General features: G+C 35.2%; 1 protein-coding gene across 4 annotated transcripts; it reads left to right on the forward strand.

Annotated features, from left to right (window-relative positions):
* Nucleotides 1–6: 6 nt before the first annotated feature.
* On the forward strand, nucleotides 7–14,722 carry CUNH3orf14 (chromosome unknown C3orf14 homolog). Of its 4 annotated transcripts, none has more exons than XM_032289604.1 (6): nucleotides 7–103; nucleotides 761–866; nucleotides 1,508–1,572; nucleotides 2,990–3,113; nucleotides 12,444–12,518; nucleotides 14,333–14,722. In XM_032289604.1, the coding sequence occupies exons 3-6, from the start codon at nucleotides 1,520–1,522 to the stop codon at nucleotides 14,459–14,461; spliced, it is 381 nt and encodes a 126-aa protein (XP_032145495.1). In that variant the 5' UTR covers nucleotides 7–103; nucleotides 761–866; nucleotides 1,508–1,519; the 3' UTR covers nucleotides 14,462–14,722. The 4 variants fall into 4 exon arrangements, with proteins under 4 accessions (XP_032145495.1, XP_032145496.1, XP_032145498.1 ...); XM_032289605.1 differs by lacking the exon at nucleotides 7–103 and adding an exon at nucleotides 110–233 and having other exon boundaries at nucleotides 14,333–14,721; XM_032289607.1 differs by lacking the exon at nucleotides 7–103 and adding an exon at nucleotides 110–216 and having other exon boundaries at nucleotides 14,333–14,721.
* The last annotated feature ends 2,274 nt before the right edge of the window (nucleotides 14,723–16,996 follow it).

Here is a 16,996-nt window from a genome sequence, read left to right on the forward strand (position 1 = left end):
GCGTGCGCCGATATGGTAGCGTGACCACGCCCAGGCCTGCGCTGAGGCCCCGGCGTCGGCGCAGTAGCTGGTGCCTTCCCGGAAGGGCTCAGAGGCGGGCTCGGTGAGTGGAGTCGGACCGCGGGTGGGTGCCCTGACTGCCCGACGGCCGCGCAGGGGCCTGCAGGGCCTCTTGGGAGGATGTCGTTAACGTAAAGAGCCAGGCTGATGAGGAAGGCTCCTGAGTCCTTCGGGTATAAGCGGGAGTTGGGGCGGCTGGAGGGCAGATGACTCTAAGAAGGTGCGGATCTTCGGTTCCAAGGGGAGAATTTGACTTGGGTTTTGTCTAAAGTGCTGATGGCGGGCCTCACAGAAAAGTTACCATGAACCGACTTTCCGGAATTCCCTTGGCGCTGCGGCCTCGTAGCAAAAGGAAACCGAGAGGAAGGCGACGACGATTGGCCTGCGGTGATGTTAGCGGAAAGTATCTGTAATTAGACCCTGGAGGGCGGGCCTGTGAGCGATTGCTGTCCGCGGTGCTGAAGGAAAGGCTGCCACGCCTAGAGGAGAAAACCTGATGAGGGCAGGGCGGTGTTTCCGTTTTCCTTGGCCGGGCTCAGCGCCCTACACTCAATAGCCATGGGCTTTCTAGCAGCGCTGGACACTTAGGCGGTGTGTCAGTCTTTAGACAATCATTATAGAGTGCACAGATGTTTAATTTCATAAAATTTAGGAAAGCTTCGTTTCAGGAAAGAATTTTATTCCTCTTTTTCTCCCTTAGGGCAAGCACCTTCAGCCTTTAAGCCCAACCAGATGATTTGCCTGCAGGTTGGAGGCCTTCAGCGCATTTCACTAGACCTCTGTCTGTATCGGTCCAGTTAGCCAAGGTGAGCTTGCTTGTGGTGTTAAATGTACCATGAAAATGGGCTTTCCTACGCTCCACAAATAAAGAGTGCTGAGCAGCCAGGGTAACGGGAAGGTATCTAGTTGTGCTTTTCCTCACGGTTACACATGAGAAGTACTTTCCCATTTAGAAGAGAGATGGTAGAACTGGGCACTCTTCCAATAAAGGAAAGACCTTGAATTTCCAGTTGGTTCTCATACTTGTTTGCCTGCCTTTCTGTCTATGTGTGTTTGCACATGCATAAGGGATGGTGTTCCTGTGTTGAATTTTACAGAGTGGATTTTTTTCTGTTGATGCAATAAAACGTTTACTAGTCTTAGTACCAGCTGCTTGTTTGTTTTTAATTCTGATTAAGGTTAGAGTCTAGAAAGAAAATAAGAGACAATATGAAATATATTGAATTTACCTAATTTGTGGTGTTCTTAGATGTAGCTGGCATATGGAAAACTGCATGCTGAATAAAAGTGTGTTTAATTCCATTCTTTCATTCTATACATTATTACATCTTAGTTTTATTTTCCCTTCTGAGAGAACCAATGGATTAAGGTACTAAAATAATCAAATGTTGCAAAGCTGAAGACATGTGGTAGAAGTAACTTTAAATGTTTTTATTCTTTATAACAGCTTTGATTAAGGATGACTTCCTTGTTTGCTCAAGAAATTCGCCTTTCTAAAAGACATGAAGAAATGTAAGTTTTTTAAAAGGATGATTCGAATATAGAAATTGGACTGGCTTTGTTAGTGAAATATTGTATACACAGATGACTTAAAAGTTTGAAAGCATGTCATTTTAATTTTCTGACACTTAAGAGGTTTTAATGTTAGGGAATTTCATTGTCTCTTATGAATAAGCAAGATTAAAAGGTATGTTCTATGTATTTTTTTCTCTTTGTAACTAATATCTAGATAAATTTGCTCCTCCTTCCACCCTTTCCAGGCTCCACATTGGTATTTAATGGCCTTCTCTAAACTTCTTACCCAGGGCTGGCTTCGTTGGTATTATGAATTATATATAGTCACAGGTCCTGCATGTGGTTTAATGCTCTCATGACATTGTCTTGAATCATTTTGGACTGGACCCTGCAAATCGTATAGCCAGTCCTGCTCTTCATTTGATATTATTCACTCTTTTCCTACTGTGTCTGTGAGCTCTCAGGTTTTCCTTTTCTTTAATTAAGTACCAGACCTTCTTTTCTTGTCTCCTAAGATACTTTCCTTACCAAAAAACTGACTATTCACAGACCTGGGATTTTAGTTCTACCTTTAAGACAGCCTGATGAAACACAGTGTCTTTTGAGAACCTCCACAACTATTTTGGAAACAGTTTGACTGTTATGTATACCAATTTATGTATTTTTTAATCATCTTATATATTATCTTATTAATCATTTAAAAAGAACCAAAATGTATAAAATAAACATTTGACCAGCAAGAAACTTTCAAAGTATATTATATACAACAAAGTAGTTTGAAGATATTTACTTGTAATTTTTTTACATCTTTCTTCAATTACTGTTTTACCTTGTTGTGAGTATGCATATATACACACAGCCTCTCACTCATATATCAAACCATCATCTTTCTCTTGGAAAAAGAGGGAAAAAATATTTTTATTGCTTCTTCAAACATATGGAAGTTTAGCACAATTCTAAATGTGTAACATGAGATTCAGGGGTACTGAAGTGTTAAGCAGAAGGTTTCATATAGCAAGTTATATCAATGTATGTGTGTCGGGAGGTATATATAACTATGTGTACAAAAGGATATGTATTACAGTTTGCATTTTCACCAAAAATTAAAACATATCTTCAACATTCTAAAATAATTTCAAAAGACCAGAGAGGCTAAAAAAACAGAAGCATGTACTTATGGCATATATAAAGAATATGTTAATGAAAATAAAAATGATTTTAACCAGATTGACTTAAGACTTATTGAACTACCTCAGATTTTTCACTGTCTTATTAGTTGACATAGTAATTGACTTTCAAATTAGGTTAGATTTGAAGTGAGGTGCAGTTAAGAAATGAACTTTTTATATTGCTCCAGCAGTAAAGTATTTGCTTTTATTTTTTAACTCCATGTAATCTTCATTTCTTTTTCTAGAGTATCACAAAGATTAATGTTACTTCAACAAATGGAGAATAAATTGGGCAATCAACACACAGAAAAGGCATCTCAGCTCCAAACAGTTGAGACTGCTTTTAAAAGGAATCTTAGTCTTTTAAAGGTAAGTTTCCATGACTTGAATATAGAGATTTATCCCACCTTGTCAAAAACCTTTTAGGTAAATTTTATAATATTTATATAATGTATTGGTTCTGAGTAATAAGTAGAATTACTAAAGCAGCATCTTTTTTTAAAAACCCATGTCAGTTAGATAAGTAACATATGTATCCCCATTGTTTCAATTAAAAAAATTGAACTTTGCTTTAGCTAAATGTTTTCAATCAACTAGAAAAATCAGTGACCACAGAAGGAATTGTAAGGTCTCCCTTTTGCAAAAACTAAGAAATAGAAGATGTACCTTTTCCATCTTTCATCTTCTTTTACTTGAAAGGAAATCCTGAAAGGCCATAAAATACCTATAACATATTGAAAGCCAAGTCAGAACTATCAAACATCATAAAAACAAGAGCAATTTGATTTTGCCTGACTAGGCAGACACATAAAATTCATATCTATGATAACAGATTTCCCACCTCCCTCTTGATGGATATGGAGGAGTGGTCAAAGTGTATGATTGTGCAGGGCCTCACCATTTGGCCAATGTGCCCATTTGGAGTAGAATCATATGTGTAACATTTTTGGCTGCTTGCTATACTTTGCTTCCAGAATTGTATGGCTTCATCCATAATTAAAACCCTAAAGTTTGCTTCCATTCAAGCTTCCAAGAGATCCTATGACTAAAACATTTGGTAGTAAGACTATATTATTTAAGTTATAAAGCAGTGTTTTCAGTTTTTTATTGTTAAATATTTTCATCGATAGGCATGATATAGTTATCTTCTGTCCTCACTAGAGGATAAAGGAAGAGGAAAATTCAGTTATCTTCTCAGCTTCTGGCAGTTTGATCCACAGTAATTTAAGTCACAGCCATAGTGCTACCAAAGCATTCTATATTGCCATATGTCTTACTTGCCCAATGGTGTTAGCAATATTTATTTTTAAATGGAAATATATAGGATAATCTGGAATTTGCTCTGAAAAGTTAGAAAAACTAAATTAGAAGGCTTAATTGCTACCTACCTGCAGCACGTGATGTGATACTTGGTTTTGAAGCATTTTCCTTTTAATGAGCAAGTATTTGATGAATGCTTAGAGGGTCCTTACTATTGAGCTAGTTCTGGGCAGAAAGTAGGGACAAGAAAATAAGTATAAATCAGAGTTCTTGATATCAAGAACATAGAGACTTTGTGTGATCAAACATTAAATTACACGGAATAGAGTCAGGACTACAGATATAAGAGTAAAAAAATCTTTTGAGAGCTGGAATATTCAAAAAGGTCTCAAGAGAAGAAGCTAAGCTTAGCCTGTGTTTGAATAGGCAGAAGGCTAGGCATACTGTTGGATTCTTGCAAAAGAAAAACCAGAAGACTGAATGACCCTGTTAATGATCCTGGGAGTATGACAACTAGCTTGGAAATTCACAGGGAACAAGGTTGGATATGTGTTATGGGACCAAAGAAGTTGAGACTTGACATATAGACATAATTCAGCACTGAAAATGACTAAGCAAAAGAAAAATATAAACTTATATAAGAAAAAAATGAGTGGGTATTTAAGAAAGAGTCATTTGCTGTTTAGATGGAAATGAATCTTCCTTAAATACCTAAAAAAATGGAGAGAATAGAGTTCAGGAGGGTAGCTAAGAAATCATAGTCATACATATATAAGGAAGATAATGAACCTGGCTTCATAGTTATGAAAAACTTCAATTTGGTATGGTATTTCTCCCTGATTGTCAAAGTAATATATTCCTACTGTAAAAAAAATGTAAAGAGTAAAGAAGATGAAATAGCCTACCTTCCATATCATCCCACTGATCTAAAATTGAATGCATTTTTGTATATTTTCTTTCAGTACTTTAATAAACATTTATTGAGCCCCTGTTATATCACAAACACAGTGCTTGCTGCTAGAGATGCTGTCTCTTTTTTTTTTTTTTTTTGCATTCTTTGAGTCATTGTTTTTAAAATCTTACTTTCCCTCATATGTTTTTAAACTTTGGAAAGAATTTTAGTGGCTCTACCATAGAAGCCATTGTGAAAGTAAAATAAATGAGATTTAGCCAGACACAGTGGCTCATGCTTGTAATGTTTGGATTACACCTGGGGAGGCCAAGGCAGGAGTATCACTTGAGCCCAGGAGTTCAGGACCAGCCTGAGCAACACAGCGAAACCCTGTCTCTGAAAAAAAGTTAAACATTAGCTGGACATGGTGGTGCATGCCTGTAGTCCCAGCTGCTTGGGAGGCTGTGGCTGGAGGATCCCTTGAGCCCAAGAGTTCAAGGTTACAGTGAGCTGTGATCATGCACTGCAGTCAATGTATTTGTAGTCTGAGTGACAGTGTGGGAGTGTATCTGCAGAAAAAATAAATAAATAAATAAGACTTGATGGCAGAATTTTGAGTTGGGAGACACTTTTAAAAACTATGTATATTAGATTCAATTCTCATCTAAATTTTTTTTTTTTAAGCATTAAAACTTCTTTCAAAGATGTTAAAATAGATAGAAATGGACCTGCTTTGGGCCAAAGCCTCACCTGTTCAGTTTTTCCTTGACTGCCCAGCTGTGGCTTTAAGGAACTGTAGAAACCACTGATCTGGGCTAATTCCTTGATTTAAAGATGAGGAAGCCAAAGGGCAATTAATCCTGTTAGTACTTGTTCAGGACAAGTTAAGTTATATCTAGGATAGGTACTTCAGAAGTACAGCCTACACTTTAAAATGTTTCCAATAAACGTGAAAGCATTTCTATAATGAGAGTACAAAATATGGATGACCTCTATTAACATCCATTGTTTGACCTTATTTAGATCTTCTGACCAATATAATAAACACTGAAAAAGGAATGAGCTTTTACTTTTGAAAAGGAAAGTGTAACACTAGCATTTTGAAATGATATGGTTATATACTTTAACCAAATTTCTTCTAAATTATTCTAAAAGTAGTACAATATATTATGAGTTAAGTAAAATTGATGGATAAAAGGTACAAAAATCAAGAGTATTTATGTATACAACTGGAAAATATAAGAAATCACATTCACATTAGCAACAAAATTCTAAAATACTTGGGAACGATCTTAAGGGGTTTGCATGATAGGTGTAAAGACAGTTATTACACTAAAATGGAAGATTTAAAAGAAAACTTACAAGGAAACATATGCCTTAATCCTGACTAGGGAAACTATTGTTGCTGTCATTTTGTGTGGTTTTGTTTTGTTTGTTTGTTTTTTTTTGAGACAGAGTCTGGTTCTGTCATGATCTCGCTCACTGCAACCTCTCCCTCCCAGGTTCAAGCCATTATCTGCCTCAGCCTCTCGAGTATTTGGAATTACAGGCACCTGCCACCTGGCTAATTTTTGTATTTTTAGTAGAGATAGGGTTTCACCATCTTGGCCAGGCTGGTCTTGAACTCCTGACCTCATGATCCACCTACCTCAGCATCCCAAAGTGCTGGGATTACAGGTATGATCCACCGTGCCTGGCCAGGAGACTATGGTTTTTTAAAAGTCAGCTGTTACACATAGCCTCTGAATTGAGTCTTTGTAAAAGTTAAGAATAAAATTAAAAAACAGCTGTCACAAAATTATTTTTAGAGTCAAAAAAGTTCCAACAGAATTTGCCTTGAACTCAATAAAATTTCTCTAAATTCCTTTGGAAAAATGGCAGGAATATAAAATATCAAAGAATGTATTTTAAAAAGGAGCAGTGAGGAAGAGACCAATTCCATCAAATATTTGAACATATTAGTAAATGAATAGATATGAATGTAGGTAATGAAGAACAGGCTTCAGTCAGTAACTACCATAAAAGATAGTGAACTTTGAAAACCCAGGATGGGTGATTTTTCCATTAATATTAGTAAAATGGACTTTATCTGCCTTTTAAGAACATAAACAGAATTGGTATAGATTTGGAAGAGAAAGAACTTTGTTTCTATAAATACTGCCACAATGTAAGCTGACATCTGTCTCCACATACATACCATAAAATTTAGTTTTATCTAGGAAGGCAATTTTATAAGTAAACATCATCTCGTGAGTAAGCTGGACAAACACTCTGGGGTGAGAAAGAATGAGAAAGTGCAACAGCTAATTAGAGATATAGTGAGTGCTTCTACTAAAGAACGCTCTGGAAGACTTCATGGAGCACTTGGCAGTTAAACAGGGACTTCAACAAACTGCCACCCAGGATGGCCGGTGACTTACAGGACCCCATCTCTCCTCTTTCCTTCTTACATTTCACACCTCTAATTCCTTGAAGAATACATGTAATAAATGCTTACATCTTCTTGTACCAATGACGCTGTATCTCGTGCTTTAGTATCTTATTTTTCCTATCCTAGAAACTGTCCTCTAGCAGATAAAAAGATTAGAACCAGCCTGGCCATAGCTGGGTTCACTCTGTATATTTATAGTGAGGTATTAGATATCTAGTTTTGGAGAAGTGCCGTGTATAGGGGTGGAGAGAGAAAGAGACCTAAGCACTTGACTTTCTGTGCTCATGTTTTACCTTTCCTAGTCATGAATTGACTCATTTAAATATAGCCTTCTCAATTCTGCCATAGAATAACATTTATTCCATCATCCACACTGGAAACTTGTTTTTTAGTTGTTATGAAGAGTTTCAAGCCTATGTAGAAGAAGAAATGGAAGAATGTACTTACATGTGCTTATTACCCAGATTCAATAATTATCAAAACATGGTCAATCTTGCTTCATCTGTATACCTCATCCCCTTCTCCACCATTCAATTATTTTGAAGGTATTCTGCAGAAATTATATTGTTTCACCTATAGCTATTTCTGTATATTTGTATTTTTATCAGCGTATATCACTAAATAAGGATTATTTTACTATTTTAAACAAAATCACAATACTGTTATCAATATGAAATTACCAGTAATTCCTCAAATATTCAATCAGAGTTCACATTTCTCTGATAAATCTGTAGGCATGTTTACATTTGTTTGGATCGAAATCCAAATAAAATCTAACATTGGAATTGATTGATAAGTCTTTAAAAGTACTACCCCTGACCTTTTCATCCACTTTTAATTTATGTGTTAAAGGAATTAGGTCATTTGTCCTATGCATTTTCCAGTTTGGATATTACTAATTACGTCTCTGAGGTATCATTTTTCATGTTCCTGTATTCTCTGTAATTCCTATAAATTGATCTAGAGCTGGGCCGTCCAACAGAAATATAATGTAAGCACATATGTAATTAAAGTTTTCTAGTAACCACTTTTAACAAAGTCAAAAGAAACAGATGAAATTAATTTTAATAACATTTTATGTAATGAGGCATATACAAAATATTATTTCAAATGTTTCTACCAAAAATTTGTAATTAAATATCCTATATTCTTTTCTCTTACTAAGCCTTCCAAATTCAGTATATATTTTGCACTTACAGCACATCTTAATCTGGACTTGCCACATTTTAAGTGTTCAGTAGCTACGTGAGGCTAATGACTATCATATGAGCAGTGATGTTCTAGAGGCTGGATCAGATTCAGGTTCATTGTTTAGGGAAAGAACACTTCCATAATCCCTGGCTGTCTCTCATTTTGGAATGTTGGTAGTCATTGATGATCATTGCCTAGATATATCCATCAGAGGTTACAAAAAGAATATTCAAATTCTTTTATTCCCTCTCTTTCAATTGCTGACTGTTTATATGAAAACAATCTTCCCCTCATCACTTATTTGGTTACACTGAAGTACAGTTCATGTAGGAAACGGTGTGATGACTGCTGGACACTTTCTCTATAGCTTTCAAAATCATAGTTTGGTTCTCTGGCATCTTCTAATGGTGACGAATGAGGTGGTATTTTGTTTTTAATTTATCTGGAATTTGAAATGTTTCGATCTCTTGCAATTTTTATTCTTATTTATGCCCAATGTGTCCCATTTTTAACTATGTGGAAGCCTTTGCAAGTTAACTCCTGAATGTCTTCCACATGATCCTAACAGTCTTTGATAATTTCCTTTCTTTATGATGTGATGAGTTATTTCAGGCTCATTGTGTCCCTTTGCTGCTCAGACCTGGAATTGGCCATTGTTCCAAGAAGCCCTGGTTCATTTTGGCAGAAAATATATTTAGAGCCCTCAATCTGGGCACTAGGAATGTTTATTGCAGCTTGGTTTTTGATTTTTGGTTTTTGGTGTTTTTTTTTTTTTATGATAAATATATCAAGAGCTCATCTCAATATCTCCAATTCAATTACACGATTGCAGATTTAACTGAAAATCACTGATCTTATGCCTCTACCTTTTTCTAAAACCAAAAATCTGTTTCCAAAGAATTATCCTATGATACAGACATGGCTATCACCAATAATATGATTACTGAGAATGGTTTTCAGTAAGATTACTTTTACAATTTCTTTTTGTCCCCAGGGTATACCCCACTAGGGGTGTCCAGTCAATACTGTGTTCTAAGAATACTTGATGTAGCTCTTTTCTGTGTGGTTTTACCACCAACTACATAATAATTAGATTTGTCACATTGGTTTCCCATTTGGGGGGAATTGCTTTTTTATTTGTCCTATGACTGTATAAAATTTTAAATGTTCTAGTGGCAAGTCTATAAGACAAAGAAACAATGTATAGTCAAGTAAGTCTCGCCTCCCTTTTCACCCCCTTTCTCCTTTTCCCTCTGCCTGCTTTGGGTACCTTTTTTAAAAAAAAGTTTTGGTTTATAATTAGGAAACTTTAACATCTTATTTATTCATTTAATGAATATTTAATGCCTAGTACATGTCCTGCACTTTGTTAGATACTTAGATGCATAAAGGTTGTATGGGACCTTACCCTCTGGTAGTATATAATGTAAGGGAAGGTTCTTATATGGAAGTATTAGGGTATAACTTGTTACAGAAGGCTAGGATCAAACTGCAAAGTTTTTTTTTTTTTTTTTTTTTCAGTCAGGCTAAGGAATTCACACTTCATCCTTTATGTAGTGGGTACTGATGATTTTTTAAGTCTAGGGAAAGACATATTCAAAGTAGTTCTTTAGAAAAATCAATTGATCCCCTCTTAGGTATGGATGGAAGTAAAATAAGACATACTGTAGTCATGCCTCATAGAGTAAGTACTCCTCAAGTATTTGTTGAATGAATAAGTGTAGTAATAACCCATAGCATTGGGAATTAAATGGAAAGGATGGGAGAGATATCCTGAAAGAACAATTTATAGACCTTTGAAAATTTAAATGGCAGGTATAAGAAAAGATAAAGATAGAGTATAGAGTGCAGGTATCTGAGTGAAGAGAATTCCCACTATTGTTTATTATATGCAGTAGGAATAAGATGAGCTCAGTTTCATTTGGTTGAGAAATAAGGTCTAGGAAGAAAGGTTAGCCATGCCTCTACAGTAAAAGTTAGTTGAAGCTAGATAGGACACAGTCTCGAGAGAGATAAGGTAAAAATATAAGAACAGCTGCCACAGATCTTAAGAAAGCTCACACTTAGGAACAAGGAGAGAAAAATAAGCCAGCTAAAGAGAAAGAAAAGTAGGAATCAGAGGTAAGCATATTATCTAAGAAAGCAAGGATCTCTTAAGCTAAGAAGGAAGTGTTTCAGAGGGCTGATAATTTGTAGTTAGAATGCTGCAGAGATAACAGTCAAGTGTCTAACAATAAGCCTACTTTACCAGGCCACATCTCTCCTACTTGTATCTGCTTTTCCTTTTATAAATCTTCTCTCCTATAAGAGAGATATTAAGTATCCTTATTTTCTGGTCTTCAAGAAAAATGTTTATAATATTATCTACGACGCTAGTGGTACCAAGATCTACCACTAACAATAATCTTATAACTGTTCTTGGAATAATGACCATAATTGGACCTGTGATTATTTTATTTGTGTGTATTTGATTTATAAAGGTAAAAAACATTTTTTCCAGGACCTTATAAAATCTCAGTGTAATCACAGAAACATTATTAGGCTTCAGTATCTGTCATAGCATCAGCATCAAAAGCTCTTTAGCATGTTTCTGAGCTGTAAACTTCTGGTATGGGATAGACATGCTAAAAATTAGTTTTTTCCCCCTAAATTGATGGCTTTTTTCCTTCAAATCACCTTCCTCTAGACAGCAGGTGCACTAATGGTTGTGCAACTTTGGGGAGTCCCTTTAGGGAATTTCCTGTTTTTCCCTTTTACATTTCACACCCATTCCTTGCTCCCGCCGCTACCATCTGCTATCTCTTTTCTCCTGTTCAGCATTGGCTTCTTCACACCCCACTCCCACGCCCTTTTCCATCTCTCTCCGTCTGTCCAACAGCCCTCTACTTAGATTGCTCCAATGCTTGTACTGGAATCAGAGAACTTTCTCTTTTCTATCAACTCACTAAGTTCAAAAGAGAGACAAAATTTACATGGCCTTTGACGAAGGCCACTGTGAACTTGACAGACATACGTAGGCACAAGACAACATAGGTGCTGATTTTGGGAGTGTTTATTAAACAGTGCTCAAATGTTTCACTAAAAATTTGCAGAGTCCTGCATTTCTGAGCATTCACTTCATGTATGTAGCAAGATAAGAATCTTTACCAAGGTATGAATTCAGTTTAGTTACCTTGGTGTTTTTACAACTATAAGAGAAAATATACATATCTACAAGTTAAACTACGCATTAAAGCTTGGTTCTTGAATGCTATCAGCTGAATGATATACTAGCTAGCAATAAAACTTGCCATTGAAATTAGCTTAGAAATCTAGTCCTAAAAAAAATCTAGATAGTATAATGAAAAGGCTCTTGTCACTAAGTAATGAGGTACCTCATTGAGCTTCCATTAAATATATGGAATACTTGCATACATATAAATTTTAAAACTGAATATTGAAACAAATGAAATGTGTGCCATTGATATACTATTTACATCATCTGAAGAGACTAGAACTTTTCACTTTTAAGATTAGCATAGGGTGGGTCTGAGTATCTGACTGTTTTTGTATCTGAACATTTTATTATTTTATCCTTCTGGCTGTTTTTTGGTGATGTTAGAACTAAATTAATGCTCTGATGAGCAGTATTACAAGAAGCTCTTTTTGTATGAATTACTGACATTTACTAGCTAAAAGTGAAAAGGCAGAACCTAGAAGTACTACCTCCCCCACATCTATTTCAAAATAAGAAACGCTGTATTTTTTATCTGAAATGGATGAATTGAACAACGATCAGTTCTCCTGCTGTGGTATGCCTTCATCCATTTAAACCATATCCAGAGAAGAGTTGAGGTCAGAGATTTGGGATACAGATATTGCTGGTACAGGTGCCATTTGTTTTATGTAAATACACTTTAATATAAAATGCTGATGTCTGTTACAGGATATAGAAGCAGCAGAAAAGTCACTGCAGACCAGGATTCACCCAATTCCACGGCCTGAGGTGGTTTCTCTTGAGGTGAGCATTTTAAGGAACAAATGTAAAAAGAGAGACCCTATCTATCAATAGTGCACTGTAAGTTAAACAATGGTTATATGTATTTTCCAGATATATTTATTCAATAAATTAAAGAAAATATACCTGTTGAATCTTTTTATATCCACAGTACTGTGCTTTATATATAGTAGATAACTGAGAAGTATCTTGATTTAAAAAAGTTTAGCAATTGCAAATTTCATAAAGATAGGGATCTTTTCACCTTGTCATTTAGAAACAACTATTCCGTTAAAGCTTAACAGACAATATGCACTAAATCATAAGATGACAACATGCCTAACCCAAATGTTTTTGCTGCTTGCTGATGTTAGAAGTTAGAATTTAACCAGAGCTAATTAAACGCATATTATCATACACTATAGTATGGCTTTTGTCTCTTTTATTTTGTTCAGTTCAAGAACAGATTGGGAAGATGGTTAGCAAAAAATAAACTATATTTGGTATATGAATATGTTTGTGATGAATGGGAATTTACTACATATAGAATAGTTTTATTTTGTATTTTTAATGACCTTTACACTTTTGCTTTCTGCCCAATGGAGATGAATAGACTCAAAATTAAAGGCTGAGAAATTTCCCCTTAATTTTTCTGTGTCATCTAGGGTAAAACAACAAGGCAGCGATCAAGGATATGAAAAACTCTGGTACAAAGTTGTGCCTTAGACATATCTTTTTCTTTGTTCGATTCTCCAGTACCTTACTCTGGCATATATAGGGCCCACACAATAGGAGTTACTCCAGCTGCGAATGTCAGGGAAACTCCCCATCACAGGCCTTAGAGGGTATTTTTCTGAACTAGTCTTGCACAGCAGAATGACCTTTAAGTATGTCAGCCTGTTTCTCAGACCCCGTAGATATATAGACATAGAGAATCCCTCACCATTTTTGACTTTCAGAACTGTTCTATTTAATGCGTGAAGTGAATATTTCTGTGTTTCTAGTGCTAACTCATTTGCTGAATTTCCAAAAAATGATATTGACAGTGATGATCTAATATCACTTGCCCTCCTATGACACAGAGCTTTGGGCTCTTTAGTTCTCTTTGACCTCCTGAGGGCAGTCATCCAAGAAACCAAAGCAAGACACAACACAGCAATGTTGTATGAGCTTCTAAAGCCTATGGACTTCTACACTCAGACCAATAATATAGCATCTTAACTTCCAAGCTATTTGTATTAAAAATGGTTAAATTATATTGACATTTTGTCATAAAAATGGGGAAAAATTATAGTGTATATATGTTTCCTACGCAATTTAGGGGCCAATGTATCTGATTCCTATATATAACATACTATATTTCAGTTCCTGATCTCATCTCAGGTCAAATATTTTGATCTTAATTCTGAAGCATGATTTATGTTTAATAATTTCATTGTGATAATTTCAGTGTGGGGTAATCATTTGGTATGGGATTTGGAATATTAAACAAAAATATGTAATGATCTTATCACTGTAAATGATATTATTGGCAATAATCATGAAGTTGGCCACAAGAGGGCGTGTAAAATCACAATAAAATTCTAAAACCTGTAATTCTGCCAGGCTCTGGTTTTACTGAGAAATTTGAAAATTAACACTAGTAAGTAGCCAGATTTTTTTCTAAAATTAACATAAAATATTCTGTAGAGGAAATGCATTCTACGTATATGTGTGTGTGTGTGTGTGTGTGTGTATACACGCACACACACACTTAAGTGAATAAACATTTAGACTATTATGAAGAGCCAAGTTCAATTGCTTGATATGCTTTTTTACTTTTGGATTTTTTTTTCCAGACTCGTTACTGGGCATCAGTAGAAGAATATATTCCCAAATGGGAACGGTTTCTTTTAGGAAAAGCACCATATCCTTTTGCTGTTGAAAATCAAAATGAAGCAGAAAATACCATTCAAAATGAGGCATAGCGATAACTTCTTCCCATGGTATTTCGAAAAGCCTGTTTAATACAGCTGGGTGTTAAGGAGTATGTAGGTAATTGCAGGAACTTTAGGAATTAAATATGTTCATATTCTCCATTATGTCCTAAGTGACAGTGAAGATACGAGAATTTACTGGCAAGCCTCATGTTATCACCTATTACCATTTCAAGGTCCCGAATTTGCTTTCTACCAAACCGATAAATGTGTTAAACACTAATATTAAAAAGTGGACTCTTTATTAATTATTGTCAATGTTGTGTGTATGTGGTTTAAAAAAATAATTTCCAGTGTTTCTCCTCTAAGCAAGTATCTTGGTTCTGGTTTTAAGCTTTTTAGAATCCTTACTTTTTAGTTATTTTATCTTGGGGACAAGGTATAGGATCAACGTGATTTTTTTTTTTTTTTTTACTATTATTGTTTCTTTTAACAAATGAAAAGACAATGACACCTAAACTGCTTTAGTAAAATAACTTATGAGAAAATAAACTCATAGGATTTTGTGCCTCACAGATAACCAAACCTCTAAAAGTTCTGGAGACAGAAGGAACTGAACTATAAAGCAAGTCAGTAAGTAGCCAGTTTGAGAAAGGCTCAGACATGGTTTTGAAAAAGGATACATTTTAGAGCTAGGTATGCTTATTGGATTTTTGACTTTTTTATGTAAGGATTGCCAACATTGTGAATGCAAACAACCCCGCTTTTGTCTTTTCATCTTTAAACTTCCCCTTCCCCTCTCTTCTAGTTTCATTATTCCTGAAAAAAAAAACTTCAGTCAGAAAGCTTTGGGTCACAACCCTAAACAACTCTGAGATAACTCAGTCCACCACTGCTTGAGCACTAAAAAAAAAAAAAAAAATTGTAACTTTCTAACTATAGAGGCAGCCTCTGCTTAGACTATGCTGTATGACAGTGAAATGTTTTCAATTGCAAATTGGTATATGTTTTTAAAAGAAGACAATAGGAAAAGCTAAATACCCAGCAGCAACAACAACTATATTGAAACATCCATTGTGCAGATAAGTTCCTTTAAACTACCATCTTGGAAATATCCTGTTGAGTGGGTGTTGGTGTGGGTAACAATAATGTTGTTTTCATAATATGTGCTGGCAGATTAGCACACTTCTCTACAGTGTTAACAGTTGTAATTAAGGAATAAACAGCACAGGGTGTCAGTCCGATGACAATTTCATCTATAGTGTCACAATACAAAATGTCACAAAATATTAGAACTGTTATATAACTATAAAAAGTATCGGCTTAAAAGCTGAAAGCCTTTGAAAAAAGAAGACAGAGGAAGGAAGAAAAAAGAAAACTGGCATAGCAACCAGAACAATTTTATACCTTCTCAAGAATGTTCTGTCATGAAAATAAATTGATAATTTTTTTCTGTTACATTACAGTTTGGTTTCTAGCCATCCAGTTGATTTAGCAGGAGAATGCAGGTTTTTTTAGCAGCTTTGAATTGGTAAACAGATTTAGATGTAGTAGAAAGGAACATGAGGAAGTTTTTTTTTTTTTTTTTTTTTTTAACATCCAATCTTTCCCAGCATATGCACATAAGAAGGTGAATGAAGCAATGTGAAACTTATTTCTCTTTAGTCAAGTGAAAAAAAGGCTAAACATTTGTTAGATGGTAAAATATTGTGTCAAGCGAGTAGGCACATTCCAAAATTACACAGTGGTTGATACATTAACATCCTCAAATATTTGAGCGTACACTTCCTTTGAGATCCGTAAATTAAATCACCAGTAGGTTAGATTAAAATACAAAACAAATGGCAATCTAACCATCTCAGAAAAGGTTCAGGTTTTTTCTCCCCCAAATTGAGTAACTTGCAAAATAATTTTTGAAAAACATAAATGCAGTACACCCTGGGTTACGATTGAGGGCAGAAGGGAAGGTATTTCCAAGGCCTCTGCTGTACCGTTTTTCCCATTTTTGTTAGTACCTCAAAAACTCCCAGAGATGACTTTATTCCTGGCCCCTGCAGAGCTCCCCTCCCCACCCCCACCTTGCAAACTATAACAGATTGCACCACATGGTGTCTGTTTAAAAAAAAAAAAAAATTCCCATAGGGACCTGGATATCCCATTAATGGGTTTTATATTCCTCATGACAAATTAGCTTTATACAGGAATTTCCAAATATTGTTTTCTGTTAAGAAGGGAGGAACACCATATATAATGTATATTTTTTCTACAATTAGTAGGAATCAGACAAGGAAAAGGAAATGTCATCTACTCATACCTTTCGCTCCAAATTCAGTGTTCTTTCCATATGCTCCATTGTACTACACCACTATTCTCCATGAAAACTATGAATTTATGTTTTTGTTGTTTTTTTTTTTTTAGAAAAATGGAGTTTTCAAAATGAAAGTCAAATAATTTTTTTCCAAAGCTGTTCGTGGACTGTTGAAATTACATAAATATTTAAAGCTCATTTTCTGCTGAAACACTTCTGCTTATATGAAATTATTAAACTATAAGATGCCAAAGATCAGAAGGAGCTGCAGTTTTTCT

Source organism: Sapajus apella, unplaced genomic scaffold (genome assembly GCF_009761245.1).
Source record: "Sapajus apella isolate SASKATOON/1434 unplaced genomic scaffold, GSC_monkey_1.0 scaffold23, whole genome shotgun sequence".
Lineage (NCBI taxonomy): Eukaryota > Metazoa > Chordata > Mammalia > Primates > Cebidae > Sapajus > Sapajus apella.